The sequence below is a fragment of the Lineus longissimus genome, chromosome 2 (assembly GCF_910592395.1).
Source record: "Lineus longissimus chromosome 2, tnLinLong1.2, whole genome shotgun sequence".
NCBI lineage: Eukaryota > Metazoa > Nemertea > Pilidiophora > Heteronemertea > Lineidae > Lineus > Lineus longissimus.
Genome location: NC_088309.1, coordinates 2,823,671 through 2,841,661, shown reverse-complemented (window position 1 = coordinate 2,841,661; position 17,991 = coordinate 2,823,671). Strand labels below are relative to the sequence as shown.

The window sequence follows — 17,991 nt, the reverse complement described above, 5'->3', positions numbered from 1 at the left end:
GGGAAGACCATACAGAACTCTAGAAATAGAAACTGTGACATGACCTGTCTGAAACTGAGAAGATCCTGCTTTTTGGTGAGAGTGATATATAAACAAGCCAAACTTCAGAGCGAATTGAGTAATTTGGAGGGAACAAGAAGGTCATCGTTCTGAAGAATCTGATTCTCTCGCTCTTCAGTAATCTGATGTTTGCTTTCGAGAATTTGGCCGGCCATTTTTCTGCCAGATCGCGCCCGCCCTGGCTGTGAACATTAGATCTATATCTTACAAGATCGTGATCCCAAATATTAGGCGGTGCCACGGCTTTTCTGTTCGTATGTTTTTAGCGAGCTGTTAACAATTAAACTCCTTCATGGCTTGGAAATGTCTTGGCTTTGAAATTGAAGACGTACGAATGTAAGAACAATCGCCCATACAAATCCAATGAAAGTATGGGTACCCGTGTGCACACAAGCCGAGCGCTTTCCTTCTTGCATAGCAATGAAGGGTCTAAAGCAAGAAAAACAACATTTAAATTTGTTATTCATACCCACTCCACGGGTCCAGTTTTCTTTTGCATGTATTTGTTAATAGGGTTATTTAAAGGCCAAGTGGGCTGTGAAGGGCCTTTGAGGACCATTGCTAGAATACTCGAGAAGCTTATTACATCTAATTAAAAGATTTGGTGCCCGTATGAAGACAAAGACTGAATTGATGGTCGAAACTCCATTCGGAAGTCAAAGAGCCAACAATGCCGAGAAAACGGCGAAATTATTTTTCCACTACATTAGGCTTCCGTTTAGGTTGCTTTAGATGAGCCCTCCGAACTGTTTGGTCCGCTCGGCCATTTGGAAACGATTGCTTTAGTTCAGTTTGAAAGGAGGAGTAAATAGCCGTGAGGAGCGATTCTTTTATTTGCTTAATTTATTTAAATAGATTATGGCAATCAAGAAACGAAAGGCTTTCATTGGCTGGTTGAAAATCTTCCTCCAATCCGATCAGCTGGGGCAAGGAAAGGTGCGCGCATTCGCAGGCGCGGTCTCCCTTAACGTCACGATCAACTTGTGAATATTGCTCGCGCTATAAAAATTCTGGCGTCACTCTCGGAGTTAATTCGGCAGTAAAAACTAACAAAAGATCAAATCATCGAGGTTTTTGCCACGATTTATTGTGACAACTCATCTCTAGGACAGTGCAAAGCGCAGTGGAGAGAAAGTGTTATCTTCTATTCGCACTTGTGGGAATAACTCGAAAACTTGCAAAGCGTCGAGTCGTTTCAGCGTTATTACTATACGCGCTGCAACTCCAACTTTGCGGATATTGTTTTGTCTCCGAATTAAGTTTTCGCTATTCGGACCATTCTGTGAAACGCGATGTGACGCTGTGTCTATTGAATTCTGACGGAATTTAAAGTTCTCGACCCAGGAAATAATATTAGGTGTTCATAGCATGCCATGTATTTATGACGCTCGTAGCCGCCAGCTCACTGATATGGTGGAGGTCGTGACAGTGGTGCTAACTTTTGTCTGTATAGTGCAGTCAGTCCATGCTTCTTGGTGGTAAGTGATCCTTATTCGTTTTAAACAATATTCAACTTATCATAGACAGCCACAATGTAATCGGCCGAGAGTTGCGCATCTCATTTTGGGCATCATTAAGTGTTGGCTACCCGCCGCTCAGTGACTTGCGAGAATGACGAGCAACATCTTCCGAGAAAATTCGTCAGCTCATCAAGCTCATGCGACTGTCTAAAGTTTTGTCATATCACGACCGGACAGTTGAATATTGGAATCGATGAGTCCTGATCATCAGCACCAATATAAAAACGCCATTAGAAAATCGACAACTTAAAATCATCAACTTTAAAATCCCCTACCCGCTTTTTTATAACGCGGAGGACTGATGACTTTGCCCATAGGGGGTGTCATAACGCCGTCACTTTGGACATCAGGATGCTAGTACTGAATTACCATTTACCAAGGGAGTTACCATTCTCGAATTCTGCTGATGACCTTGTGGGTGATAACTTATAGCTGATCTAAAGTGTCGACGTCTCAAACTTCTTTATCCTTTCTTCATCCTGCGACTGATAACCCTTCCCCCCCATGTTTTTTTTGCTCGCATATACCTTCAGACGACTAGATTGAGGGGAGCAGCTTGTAGAAGAGCCTTGTGTATAAGAGAATGGCAATCCCCAAAAATCATTTTGAAGATTTATGTAGAATTCGTCAGTTTGTGGCTAAAAAGGAGCAGTATATTGTATAGCTCTGCAATCCTGGGTCTTTATCGAAGATATATACCTCACGACAGCGAAACAGCTATTTTGAACAATTCCGCACCAAGCAAGCTGATCGACGTGTATGTCTCTCAACAAATACACATGGTATAATGAAGCTTGCGCACAATTCGTCATCAAAGTGGTAATCCCAGCCCCAGTGTCATCAGACAAAGGATACTCCTATATTCCAGGCAATGTTTACTCAGAGATTTCTAGTATTTTCCCATTCCCCTCAAAGGCTTCCTCGAGGCAGACGACACGGAATCGTTTGACCCGATCAAAGTTTAAATACAGTAATGGTTTAGTGTCGAGAGATATTGTTAATTAACTCCACCGGGCTCTTCTCTCATCTTGTGATTCATATGAGCAGGAATGATGTAACGCGAGCGAGGTCCTTTGTGATCCAATGTCCTCGGGTCGACATCTCTTTGATCTTCCCCCTGATATCAAGAACAAAGTATGCTGCGTTCTCCTGTATGGTGGGAATAGCATGTGCATGTTTTGGTATCAAAGAATATGAACAGAGATGCTCTGTACGCTTATCTATTTCGATTAACCGAAGTATCTATACAGATCCGACTTCGCGTTGAAAATGAGCTTCGCGTTGAATTTTGCCATTTTGCTTTGTGTTACGAGTGACAAACATAAAAGCTGTCAAGGTCAAGATGCAGCACATTCCCTGAAAAGGTCTTGCTGCTGAAAGATTTTCAGAGAAACGCTATTATCCGATCTTGATGCTTTCTACGCTTAGGCCTGATATATAACTATAGAATTTCTGTGAATCTATGCTCTTGTGACACCAACATTTTCACAGATAAAAGTTTGAATATCTTAAGTTTACAGGATTGCGAATTTCCATTGACATCTACACCCGAACTCCAACAAAACAGAGTGATCTATCTAAAGTGGCCATGAATGAAGATGTAGAGGTCCCCGAAACTGTGGATGACACAACCCCTCACACAGCGTACAATATCTATTTAGAGCAAGAATGGGTTGCTTACTGCTGACGGTCATTGAGAGGGGCCAAAGTCAGTGAAGCTTGGTCGGCATCAGTGAGAGTCAGTCAAGCTTAATGACCATCTCTATTAATTTAGCAAACCCAGCACTGGCCGCCGTCTGACCATCCGTGTTGTCCTATAATAGACACAACAATGCTTTAATGGTCCTCTTTATCATTGGCAGACGACCTGACATCCAATAAATCATCATAGAATAAATTTAGCGCCTTTTCAAAGAAAAAACGCCACGGTCATCAAACAAAATTGTCAAATATCGCAGTGCCAAATGTAAATCATTGGACAAAAAGCTTTGTCACACAACTAGAAATCTCCATCGTCATCCTCATAGCGTACAATGTGTTCTATAGTAAAGATCTTCGTCATATATGAATAAGGAATTTTGCAGTTATCTTGGAAGAGAAGTGAGTGTAACCTGCTGACCCTTTTCACGAGGTGCAATATGACATTTTCGTCACCGGTTACAAATCCGTGATGTAATGTATACAGTACATGCATAGGCCACTTACCGCACACTTTTAGTCCAAGATCTGTCGCGAGCTCAGTTGAAGTCAGAGTTTGAAAGAAGTTCAAGCAGGGTCGAGAACTGAGATTGTTGGTAGTGAGTTTATATGGTCATTTACAAGTGCAAAATATTGTCAAAAAGATGTTCCTATATATGCCTTCCCTTGCCACACTCTCTCTACTTGAAAATCGTATCATCCACCAATTGTGCTTTACAATAAAGAAGGTACCGCGTAGTACTAGCCCCAATGCACCTCCCCGCCCCATTTTCCAAAGGTTAGTACTACGGTTATGGTGTTTGACGCAAGTCACAGAGTTTTTGGGGATCTCAAGTACCCTAAATGGCAGATACAAAATCAGTGGTTAACCCACCAATATTTTGACGTGTTTACAAGCTGTCTACCATCACTTTTGGTGGGCCAAATCCAAATATTTGAAAACCATATTCCGTGACCCTGACAGGAAATTCAATAATCGCCACAAACAAGGATATTTCTTTGATTGTCAATTAGTAGCTTCGATCTGTCAATCAAGTATGGTCATAGGAAAATCTTCAATGAAGTTATTTTAATACGAAATCAGTTAGTCTTAACAAGCTATTGGAAACTCAAACCATTTCTTAATGTACCATGAATTGCACTCTGAATGTGGTAAATTGAACTCTAATATTTGAAGAAATGCACAAATATTTGAACATTTGCCACTAGGCATGGAACTTTTGTGTGAAACATGTCCGTCAACAGGAGAGTTGAGAATTGATAAGTGGTTTTGTTATCGATGGTTCATTTACTAGGGTGTCGGATATAGGTAGACTTATTTTGATTGATATATAACGTTAATGTTCTCGGTTCATTCTGCAACGAAATGATTATCTATGCCAACTTGTTTATAGAGCAACAATCTAATTGGCATTATCTCTTGGAAACTCGATATGAATCCTCAAATTTTTGAATAAGCATTATTATACTCCTCTATTAGGCGTCAGCGTGATCTAATGGTGTCAAGTACTTCATGTTCGATAACGAAGCTAATGAGTATCTTTATGGAAATTTAGTGAAATCAACTTCTTGGCGGCCTATGACTTTCAGAAATACACGTATGCAAACGACCATTGGTATTCCTCTTCAGCTTTCACCTGTGCACGTATCTTTTCAACATATCTTACAGGTTTATTACTTGTCACTGCCGTTTGTGCAGGTCTTTACTGATGTCAGTCAATAACTAACGTATTACGTCATCACTGCCGGTGTCGATAATGCAAGTAGAAGAGATGCATCCTATAGCTAACTCTACCGAATCATCAAGAATCGCCATTATGTTGTCTAGAACCCCAAAAAAGGTTGGAATGATTTCTCAATCGAATGCTGTTGATGACAGGCGTTGTGTGCGCATGAGATGTAGAAATAAAGCGCATGTTTCATTACTCAGCGATGTCTGGCGGGCAAGTTCCCCGTTTAAGTGCCACCCAGCCATGCACTCCTATTATGAAGATATTTCTGGTGTAACTTGTAAAGCAGAAGGCGTTGCCTGGTGAACTATCAAGAGTAGAACCATCTGTATGGGTTGAAGATGAGAGACCGGGCCAAGCTCTCACCCTCAATTACCCGAATCGGTCGGTTATACGCACGACTTCACCAGACTGGTCATGGATATTATATTTGGTAGAATTCCCTCCTCCACCGCTTCAAATTAAAAGTGGGGCCAACCGATCTTCTTCATACGCCAAATCTTTCCGCCAACCGATTTCACATTTGAGTTACCAAATTTTCCGAAAGAGTTGAATTCGTAAATAGCCACTATTTCGACCACGGTGCGGAAGTAATACCGTCTGTATACTCCGCTGCTCGCTCTGTCGAAACTTGGGAAATGTAACCTATGAGCCTTTGCCACCTCTTGCCTTTTCAGAGGTTGGCATTTGATCAATGGTTCATCCACTATACGACCACGGACTATAACAGCCTGGGGCCCCTTGTCTGGCAAACCTGTTGCCTCTCATGCAGAGAATCTCCTGATGGTATAGCCCGATATAATCAGTGGAAACGATCAAAACACAGCGCAATTTCTCAATCTGCCCTGACACAAACACTCTGGCAAATGGAGCTGATGATTTCTAGAAACTGCCATTGAATGCTCCAACGTAAAGATGGTCCAAAAGGCCGTTTATTATGCAATAAGATTTTAATCGATGACTTGGTGTCAGTAGTCGGATTGATAGTGTCGTCTGCTTGGAGCTGATACTCATCAACAAACGTGACCAGACTGCAGAGGCATGAGGGTGGTCCTATCATCATCAACATGTTCGATTTGTTCTTCCTTTTCCTCGTGTTTTTCTGCTCTTTTGCTGGTCTGTGGTCAGCACGAATTCTCATCCACCAGCAAATGTGACTGGACTGGAACCGACCTGCAATCGTTGCCCCGGTGTAGCGTTTTTGGTTGTTCCCTTATATCTCAGAAACCCTTTCAGAAAGGGAAATCAATCTGTCTTTCAGCATTCCCAGACTGACTCCAAAAATGAGGTAGAACACTCATAAAGGAAACACTCAGAAGTGTTATACTGCGTGGTCATTCTTGTTCAGGCTCCACAGTGATTGTTTGCGCCGCCATGCTTCGGTGTTCTTTGCTGTGGTTTGTGACGAAAAGCGGAAGGTTACTGCGGACATTTCCGTTAGAATTCGACTGCTTCGTCTTTCTCTGTGTCTCAGATGCAGAGTGATGGAGGTCATCATATGTCCGAATCGGTTCTGGTAACCGAATAGAACGGATAGAATAGTTGGTTCTGCATTAATGTTAAAAAGCCCAGAATGTCTTCCTGACATTTACTAGAGATGGTCGTCTTGTAATTCACCTTTAATGATGACCAGCAGACATATCGTTTGTTTCACCGTTCCTGTTTCAGAAACGAAGATTGCTAATTGCCAACAATATAAGATGATTTCTCACGCACTTAGTCTTGGATCGGCCATGTATTACGTTCGATTACCAATCATAGTTAAAAGACCCAAATGAACAACCAGTGTTTTCAACTTTGATCACTTTAAATAATTATTTCCCTTTAGAACTTAACCATTTCGCAACAATTTCACACATTTTAAATCGGTTGATAACAGGTCATTACTCTCTGACCACGTTAACGGTATTAGCTTAGCTGATTAGCTTTTCGTAACAGTTACGTCCTATGTACCATATACTTGTCGATTTTCTTGCCTGAGTTGGTCATATCCTTTTCATCACGCAAGCGTATGAAATGCGTGGACATTGGTCAGTGAGGTGGTGGTTTGTTTAACTGGTCGAGTACGCAAAATGTATGAGGCCAGCAGGTGTCAGCAAAGTTAATCTTTCGTTGGTGTATGAGTTTTAAAAGCTAATTTGGTCTAATTCCTGTTTTCCTAATGTTTCTATTGGTTTACCAGGAATTAAAGTGTCAGTTAAGGCCGCAAATATTAGGTCGGAAGCAAAGGCTTTTGAAAATCTAGGCATAGTTAATTGTGTCTAAAGAACTGCCATAGTTCTCAATCGCAAATACTACATGTGATGTATGTATTGTGATGGAACAGCCTTGTTGGTGGTCAAATTGGTTACCACGTTCTACACGTATTGACTTTGAATGACAGGCCCACCCAGCTAGAGAAGCTATCTTTCTCTTTTTAGCAGGAAGATAGCTGTTCATTCTTCAATCTATAACTCACACCACATCTGTGAGCTCCCCTTCATACCCACGCTTTTTTGTTGAGGGAAGATTCGGTTTCAGGTCGGGTATCTTCAGATTGGGTTCGGAGCAAAAGCTTATCAAAGAAAAGTTAGGGATTGATTATTGCTGGTCACCGGTCACGCGAATTTGAAATTCTACTCCGGACATGAAATTTAAGACTTTACTTGGACCACTAGACATTGGGCAAATTGGATTCGACATGCCGTCAATGAAAAATTATTTTCCTTAAGAGCGTTATTGTTGATCTGATTTCGACTGCAAACTACACCATGCAGGTGGCAGGGAGAACCATTCATACTCCTTTCGGGTGAAGTCTGGCGTCTTTGATTTGGGATGACAGCGATCTCACAAGCTCGTTGGCATTAGGAGAAAGTCAATACGGTACTCAAGCTAACCCTCATGCCAATTCAAATTATATTTTACTCAACAGCTAGCATACCGATCCCAAAGCCTCGGGGGTCAAGGTGAGATGGCTTGACTCTAGAATAAAAAGTGACTATCAAGTCCGTTTGGCGTTAGGCCTTCATTCCCGGATCAGGAGCTGAGCATTTTTTTGTAATCACTATGACATACTTTATTCGACGACTGAAGAACCGCGTCAAGGAAGTTCCCTCATCAATTAATGGCGTTAATGTTACTGCTCTTTCTCCATTAGTTCAATCACCACCATTAGTTTGACTTGCACAGGCAGCGGACAAAACAACATATGATTACTGAATCGATGATCAAATTGAAGGTTTGTGCTTTACCGGTAGTCGTTCAAAGGTGGTAATATCCAAATAACCTATTGAGTTATAAGGTAGGTCGTCGCCACAAAATTTGAAGATGGTATGAATATCTGGTATCCACAATTGATAGCAAATCCTATAATTTCGTTTCAAATTAATGAAACCAGTATTTTTCTATAATACTTTTAATAGCAGATCAGAGCAGAAGACACGCCAGAAATAAGAAATCTGTTTGTACATCAAACGAGCTAATCCATCAATAGTATTTTTAAACGTTGATGCTGCAATCTCACTAATGAAAACGAGGAATCGGCAAAAAGCTGACTTTTAAGAGGATCGTCTCTTTCAAGAGGCTTAGTTCAGCCAGAAACTTCAAAAACAAGCCATTAAGTTGCTCTGGGTTAAATAAACAAGTCTTAGTACTTAGTTCTTATTTCATTTTGAACAAAGTGCAACCATCACGTTATGAATCGCTGACGACATTCGTCGTTCGTACGCCCTTCCTTAAGGGCTGCATGTGAAACCGGCCTAACCGAAGCAATCTAAATGCCTTCGGCAACACACGTCCAAACTTGCTATTAGGCTATAGTCGTGTCGACAGCATGGTTTTTTGTTCGAAAGGAAAACGGCATAGGTAAAAATACCTTGTCTTGAAAGAAACCTTTAAATTCTTACAACTGTACACCTTAAGCAGAAGATGTTACATCTTACCCCGTATGAGTCCATTCGAGTAGAGCTCGTCAAAAGGGCAAGATGAAGATATCAAGTAATAAGTAAACCAGGAACTGTTTCATTTGCAACAACACAAATACACTTAAGTGCCTGTTAAACCTTTTTGAGTGTCGCTTTGAAAGTTCAAGTAGATTTCTGTATACAAAGTCAAACAGTTTGATTGACTCAACACCCTCCTTCAGAGAGGATTTGACTTTCTGACCCACATGCCAACCCTCGAAACCATGTTTGCTGTGCGTTACTTTGCGAAAGTAATGCTAAAACCACCTACACTCAATTGTGTCTCAGACTTGGACGTCAAAGAGAACCACAGGGTGTCAAGCCGCGGTCCACTTAGAACGTTGTAATGAGCTACAATCTTGTCTTTGACGGAATGCTTCTAGATTGTCTAAACAGTTGTAGCTATGTTAATTATCTCCCAAGTTTGTGGACATCCAGACAGAGTTATAGAATCTATAGGCACCAGGCCATCATCTTTTATTGTAAAAGGAGACATCATACTTTAGAAGGCCTGCTCTTCTCTAATTGCACGATTAAAACGAAACTCGCCTTACCACCAGTCTTTTTCAGCTCGGGTTGTTCTCTTACCATTATTATGTGATTTGACAGTAGGAAGATGCTATCTCCGTTTTTGAACCATGATGATACATCTAATTGGCAACCATTACTTTTTGATCTCGTGAAAATGGGGCAGTTCATTTTAGAACGCATGCGATCTTCCCAATAAAAACATGTCTGAAGAATGTTAGCACTTTCTCAACGGTAACAAGTATAAGCTTTACATAATATTCGGTTTCTGGCAGATTTATACCTGGCAGACTCCAGGAAAAGAAATATATGATACTGATTTATATGAAGTACCTGGCAGACTCCAGGGAAAGAAATATATGGTACTAATTCTGGTGGCTGATACATCAAAGTCAAATTTAAAGTCAGACTGTCTTGGAATTCGTTCGTTTGGGAGTAATGCAGGATATTACATGGACACTGCTGATGCTACATATCCGGTTCTAAGAAGCGTTACTGCCCCATCGATCCTTTCGATTGATAGCTCAGCCATCTTGCTTGATTAATCAACGCCAATGTGGGCATAATCGACTGAATAAACCGCGATAACCAAATGATTTTATTAGTAGTTACAAATCCTTTGATATCATGGATTAGTGATCCAGCATTGGTCCAGCTACCTTGTCATATTTCTCATTGAGTTGCATTAGATACCCGCAAGCCTATGATCTGTAAACCCGTATCTATCAATGAATCATGCCCGTATCTATTACAATCAGTTTATCCCAGCAAGGCTGGCGTCTGCAGACGAGGGTCTCTAATGATCTATTTAGTGGAAGGTCTTAAGCCAGTTACGGCCAAATCACCACCTAAGACATTACATTCAGCGATCTTAGAAAGCAGCCAAATTCGGGAAGGTTATCAGCAGGCGGCGGTTTAGCGGTCTCATACAGAAGAGATTTCCATCTCAAGTCGATTTCATTCACAAAAGGTTCTGTATTGTATTGACTCAGTACCTATTACTGACGCATTTTGAAATTTTGAAAAAAAGACGGACCTCAATTCAGGAATGGATGATTGGCGAACCAACATTTGTCATTTTTGCTCCTTAAAAGTATTCAATGATATAAGATGATACATACATACAGTCTATACAGCAGATTCAATAATGGAACATAAAAAGTAATCAGTACGACTATTGGATTACTATACATTATCTGTGTTTATCATTGTTGTTTGTATTTGTCACGTAAGTACATTTCTCTGCATTATTTATAGGTCGAACAACGTCTTTTGTTGTCACCTTTGCTTGCCCTGAAGCATAACAAACAATCTCCATTGTGGTGATGTATTTAGGTATGAAACACTCGCCTACAATGAAGTACATCACTATCAGTTTAATTGTATGAGCGATTGAACTGCATATGCATGTACTTTACAAAAACTCAATTATGAAGGAAAATTAATAGATTTTGAACTACACTTTCACCATCGCAGTTTGAATGCAGCGAAATGTGGTCATAACGTAATGTAAGCTATACAAGGTTAGTTTGTAGTATCTGCATCATTGGCATGATTGGTTAACGTCAACAGTAAAGCAAAGGTAAAACGCTTCACCACTGGCACGATCACTGTCTTAAAGAACTATAAAGTCCGTGCCACAATGATACTATTAAAGACACAGACCGAATATCGAGAATATGGTTTGTGAAAGGTCATGGAAGACCTGTTTCGCTTCTTTCACAAAGCCTTTCAATCGAAACGTCAAGAATGATAAATGACAACAGATAATTTTAATCTTTAATGTAACCTTTGATTTTGAAGTTTAAATTTTGATAAAGTTTGCTGGATCATCCATCATCGGTTGTGAAGACAGGTTTTACATTGCCAAATGTATTGTTCGCTTCCGTTTGGCGGCTAGTTTTGGAAATCAATCATTTCTGCGAAACAACCTATTGCTCCAAATACAACATTGAAGCAATTCGATGATCTGTTCTAAGAAAGCTTGCCGTAACCGGTGTCACCGTAACCAGAATCTTAGTCCTTACTGTTTACACGCGAGGCCATTAGATAGACAAGGTGTAAGATGTTAGTAGCACAGCCAGAACATCTCCAATGATAGAGTGTTGGCCCTTTGTCTTCAGGCAAAGGACAGGAAGGATGAATTTACGCAACAAATGAATACAAATAAGTTTCGTTTCAAACCATACTTAATCGAAAGTGTTCTTTCCATCTTTGCAGGTATTTAGGCGTAGCCAGTTCAGCCTTAGAAGCGGACACTGCATTCATGGAATTTGACTGTGACTCCATGCCGTACCTGGCGCCCAGGCAGAGGGAACTGTGTGGCACATCACGCAACATGCTGGATGTGATCAGTGAAGGGGCTTCCATGGGGATAGACGAGTGTCAGCACGAGTTCAGGGACAGGCGCTGGAACTGTACAACATTCAATGAAACAACAGTGTTTGGCAAGGTGCTCAATATAAGTAAGTAGAATAGTAGCGGGAGACCTGGCTTCCTCATATTCCTTTAGACAATCGGGTCTTCAGCGCCTTTGGTTGTTCTCACAACCCTTGAACTCCTGTGTACGAATGATAGAAGAATTATTTATCTTTTGTAACAAGGCTTGTCACGATCTAGTATCTCACCCTCCCCTCTCGTCAGTCTCAGTTTCAATTTGCTCTTTTAAGACCGTTACTGCTAAGTGCAGACTTCGGTCCTCTGATTCACCTAGCCCCGAGCCTGAACACACCATCTTAGTAACATGTCCCTCACCCGGTCTCTCAGTATCTATTATGATTGCTGTAAGTATGTGAGGTATGGTCAAAGAAAGTCAAAAGACGAGTGTGATGTGTGGTGATGGCATAAATTTTGTGAACCAAAAACGTATCAAGCAAGTTCATTAGAAATTGCGACTAAGAGAATACCAGGTACTTAGAGGAATTGCACTTGCAATATCTAAATGGTGTTCTCACTTCAGGTAAAACCAGAAAGAAGTTAAGATATCATAGAACGATCTCGAGCCTTTAATTAGCTCCCAGGGAGGCTACCGCTGAGCATTATCTCTTTTTCGGGTATAGAGTAGCCAAATGTTCTCTTGTAAACCTTGCAAACACCAGCGAAACGCGGATAAGACGGGCGTATCTGCGCGGTGTAAGAACACAAACAGACGCGGGGTGCTGAAACCTCACCCGTTTGATATGCCAATGCCTTGGCTCTAGTGACTGGTATCTCGCGCTGGGATAGATTCGCCCGCCAGGTTCTAATTAGATCTTGTGTAAATGTTGAAGCGTGACGATCTAGCCGATTGATTCGGATTCCTCTCCGACACATCCAATATAATCACAAGTCTGCTGAGCTGTCGGGCACTGAGCGTGATTTCTCGGCTCTCAACAACGCCAGTCATTGGCTCACAACATAAATCGAATCCAGGGTTTCTTGCGAACAGAAAGTTGGTCGGTGCCATCTGATATGAACTGGAACACCAATACTTGCTGTATCAAAATATTAGATTCTTTGTTCAGTAACTCTTTTTGAGCAATTTAGAGGCAGCCATACATTCATCAGTGCTTTTGTTTTTACGCTATCGTGAATGAATCGTTTAGTTAACCGAAAGCTGTTACTTCTGCCTGGTATGGCGAGATCTGGTTCAGACATACTTCTACGCTCGGAAAAGATGCGTCGGGAGAAGTACGAAAGTTCACATGATCAGCAACAAAACCGTTACTGAAACCACCTATCAAAGTGGAAATGTCTAGAAACGTTCTGACATTGACTCGGGTTCTTGGGGAACTTATCTGCGCGAACATTGTTTTCATTGCCAATCAAGCAATGGTGTTCCGCTAAGAACAAGGCGCCATGTCAGATAGCTCTCGCCATCTACAAGACAGAGTGTCAAACTTCCTGAATCAGACATCCTGAAGAAATAGAAACCTTTTGTTTACTTCAGGTTCCGGGACAGTAGCTTTTTAGTTCCGCATATTTAGGAATCACTGACTTGTCATGTTTTTATCCATCCTACATTCCATACCGATGCATTTCCTGGTCCTTGTCGATCCGATGAAGGCTGACTGGTTTTACCTTTCCTCATTTTGCTACAGGATACTTCCTAACGAATTTGGCAGACCTGTGTGTCTTCCTTTCCAATTCCTCATCCTCAAATTTCTGACTTATATCCACGATCGTTAGCAACTCCCATGCGGTGGCCAAGGAACGTGTGCCAATATGAATAGCCCTTCTCTGCTATACTTCTTATTATTCTTGTTGAAAATAACCTAAACATTTCAATATCCTCAACCTTTTCATCTTCCAGAGAGTCGAGAGACTGCTTACATCTATTCGATCCAGTCAGCAGGTGTGATGTACGCGATCACGAGGGCCTGCGCCAAGGGAGAGCTTGACCACTGTGGGTGTGACCCGAACATTAGAAACGTAGACACTGAACAGGAGTTTGAGTGGGGAGGGTGCTCACACAATGTCAAGTACGGCGAGAAATTCACCAAGGAGTTTGTGGACACTTCTGAGATGAAGTTGAGTGCAACTGGAATGATGAATTTATGGAATAATCAAGCAGGAAGAAAGGTTAGTGAGGTGAACCGCCATATTGCGGATGTTGCGCTTTTGGCGAGCTTCTCTGTTGAAATCAGTCTATTTGGACTAGGTTTGGCAGTAAGAAACAGCAGAAGAACTCACAAACAGGTTTTCCTGCAAAAATCTGACGTTGACATACAGCTATCCGCTTGATGGCTCGTGTTGCATAATGGTCCCTGCGAAACATAATCTCATGGCGACATGGCGACCCTGCAATTTTTGAACGCATAATGAAGAAGTTTTCTTTGGTATTATTATTATAGTGGATTGTCAAGTTTGCAACCAATATCTCTAATGATGGAAAGTCAATATTTGTGACCTGCATTCACCTCTTCTCTCTACAAATTTCAGGGCATTCACCATAACATGAAGCTTCTGTGTAAATGCCATGGAGTATCAGGATCATGTTCGATAAAAATCTGCTGGAGGACAATGCCACCTTTCAGAGCAATCGGTGGGTTCCTGAAGGATCGCTTCGATGGCGCTAGTAAAGTGAAATTCAACAAAAAACAAACTAAATTACGTCCTGTGTCAAGACGGCAGAAGCGGCCCACCAAGAAAGACTTGGTGTACTTGGAAGAGTCTCCTGATTATTGTAACTATAACCCAACTCATGGTTCCATGGGGACCACGGGTAGACAGTGCAACCAGACAAGCATCGGTCTGGACGGCTGCAAGCTCATGTGTTGTGGGCGTGGCTATTATACAATCGTACGGGACATCAAGGAGGACTGTGACTGCAAGTTCTTCTGGTGTTGTCGGGTCGTTTGCAAAAAATGTACAAAGGTCTTAGAGGAGCACTTCTGCAACTGAGGTCTAAAACTAAAAATAAGACTTCAAACCATTTATTCGACTCAGGTTGCGTTGATTGGATGACTTTGTCCTGCGAAGTTCCGCCTGAATCGGAGAGTTCTTCCAAATACTACTTCGTAGTTTTTGTAAGTCGATGGAGAGTTGCGATGATGCTCTCGTACTGCATGGGATAGGATCTGTGTAAATTGAAGTCGTCAGGTCGTCTTTGGTTGCTGATTGGGTTTTGTTGTGTGGAACGTAATGCGCAACGGGAGGTACCATTCCATTCAGCATGTCATTGAATGGACGAATAAGATAATCTAGCTGGTGAATATATATGTGGATCATGTCAAACTGGCCTCAAGCTATATTTTAAATGTTATGGAAGTCATTTCACCCAATGTCCCTCGTTGTCAAGCAGTCGTTGTTTGCCGAGTCTGTCTGACCGTATCAATCCTTTAGTTGAGGACCACCAACTGACTGAATATTATCATATACAAAACCGTGACCTGATAATCGAGTAGTTAAGATTAGATAGAAGTTAAGTAACCAAGTTTGTCGTCAGCTGCCGATGGATGTTGATGAAGATGCGAGTCCGGAAGGACAGGAGACATATTTGAATCGGACATTAGTAAGTTAACTTGTGTGTCAAACGGTGCAGTAGACTACCAAAATGTAGATGTTTTGTTCATATCTCGCTATTGTCGAGTTTCTATATTTAGTTGTAGATCTTACCACGTCTTCAAAAAGAGTAAATCCAAATAACGTAAAGGTAACATATGTAAACTAGTGCATTTAATCTGCGTTGTACATATTGTTGTGTTCTGAGGAAAGTAAGCTCTCTATAAATTGGAGGATTATCGATCAGAGTATCCTTATCAAAAGATGCGTGTGAATTACCCGGTACCATTTTTTTTCATACACTTCACATTTTTGTATTAAACAAGAAATATCTTTTTTGAAACAGTACTCTCGACTCAATTTTGTGCGAGTAAAATTGACTTATCACTCAAAGCATCAAACCATAACTTGAACCTCAACCGACCTGGACATTGGTCGTCATTATCCTGCCACTCAGGAGCTTATTTCGAGAAAAAACCCAACCTTTACAGCCACATTAGACACATTATTGTTAAAGTTGATGTCATACCCAAAGAGATCCCATATGTGGTGTATATCCCCGGTCTAGACTCCAGTGTAGATCATATATCTAAAATAAACTTGTAATATCGTTTCAATGGTATTGCTCTGTCCGTTATTTGGGCTGTCATGTAAAATGTAGCGGATGTGATACTATTCTGTCTATCTGAGTTTTTCAACTCTGAGCTAATGATGTGCTGTCCTACATTTCACTCAGCAAAGGGACAACTTTGGCGTGAGGTATGTTGATTTTCCATACAGAAATGGCTCCAGCAGGACCGTAACTTCAGCTCATACATCAACTACATCAACTACGTCATGACTGATTTAACCAACATAATGTTGGTTACAAATCAGTCATGACGTAGTTGATGACGCTTTCATGAGAACTGTTTAATATATTGTAAATGTACAACTGTTACAATGGTTAAAAAAAAACCTTGCATGAGCGATGTTGAGGCGCATTGTATCGGACAGGGAGAATATCCTCCTGGCCGCCCAAAGCCCCAACCAAAGTTGTCCCTCGCTGGTCTTATGTTTCTACCAATCGGGAACTGTCTCACTTATAATTCAGGTTATTTTACACTTTTCCATCTGCGGTTTGAGAGACGGCAGAGACGACATCAACAATGTGGCGTATATACTAATTGTTACATTGAAAACCCCGCTTCTTTTTTGTTTCCTCTCATAATTTGATCTATAAAATGCCTTTGTATCATACTATGTATTAAACTCTGTTGGAATGTACCATTGTGTCTGCGTTTTTATACGTGTCCGACCTGAGATCTCTTTTTACGCGGCGTATATCGCACAGATATTTTGTCCAGGCTGGATTTGCTGGGAGATGACTGGGTTGTGACAAGTTCAAATAGACAGACCCGACATAGTCGGCTGTTGTCCAAAATTGACTCGTGAGACATTATCAGCTTAACCATCTCTGCTGATAAACCGGTCTCTAATAAATGTTAGATTAACGCCAAATGACATATGCGAAGACGCCCGCACTGTTAACGCCAGAGGAAAGGAATGTGGAGAAAAACAGCTGCATGTATAATGTTCTTTCGAGGACACATTCCCCATACATGCACGGTTTTAACAATAAAACAAATCCCCTCCCCCAGGTGGAGATCATCTCGTCAGGTCCATTTCTATTTACTTTCATATCAAACTAGCACCAGGAATAGGAGGTTTAAATACTGACAATACCCTGACACCGCGCCTCGGGTAAGATCTTCTTGATTTAATTGTGGGGACGCACTCCAAGTTTGTTACCCATCACAATCTGTGCCCTGGGGAATCTGTGGGCATTTGATTGACAGGCCAGATATCATGACCCCTGTCAAAATGACTAAACTTACCATTATCTGTTTATAGTATGGACATAAAATATTATACAAATCTGATATTAATGGTGAAAACCGTGGCGAAAACTATGCAGCAAATGCGGTTGCTATACGGCCATGCTAACGACTGTGGTCTTTGCACCCATGCATGCAGATGCTAGCTCATGCAGCAAACAGGCTGCTCCTGAAAAGGACACCTTTATAAAAAAAAGATTTTCCTAAAAACTACAAGTTTACTTTTTCGATTGATGGCTCAAACAATATAAACTTACGTGTATATGGTTGTGGAAGGACGTATTCGCCGAGCACACTGGATGCGAAATGAACGTCTTCAGCACTAAGGACAGAATGTCACCACCAGATCGATAGGCCATGTTTATCAGGTTGTGGAACCGTAATTGCATATTCACCCAAAACGTCTTGTCAGCAATCTCACTCCCAAATTACTGAGATCAACCCCAGTGCCATCTATTAACTCAAGGGCAAACGAAGGTAGGTCTTTTTTCGTTCCGGTAAGTATCATTAGCCCATCTCCGTCGTTTCATTGTTCTGGCAAATATAACAAGCCTTTTCCTGAATTGTTGTTGTGTGCTGCAACAACTTCTCAACTGAAGATATCATGTCATACATTTCACTCTTTAGATGCCAATAGGAAAAGCAATCGGAGCCA

At 41.3% G+C, this 17,991-nt stretch overlaps 1 protein-coding gene across 1 annotated transcript; it reads left to right on the top strand.

Annotated features, from left to right (window-relative positions):
• Positions 1 to 1,013: 1,013 nt before the first annotated feature.
• LOC135501363 (protein Wnt-4-like) lies at positions 1,014 to 16,725 on the top strand. The gene is made up of 4 exons (XM_064793439.1): positions 1,014 to 1,538; positions 11,698 to 11,942; positions 13,769 to 14,037; positions 14,398 to 16,725. The coding sequence occupies exons 1-4, from the start codon at positions 1,429 to 1,431 to the stop codon at positions 14,857 to 14,859; spliced, it is 1,086 nt and encodes a 361-aa protein (XP_064649509.1). The 5' UTR covers positions 1,014 to 1,428; the 3' UTR covers positions 14,860 to 16,725.
• Positions 16,726 to 17,991: the final 1,266 nt, after the last annotated feature.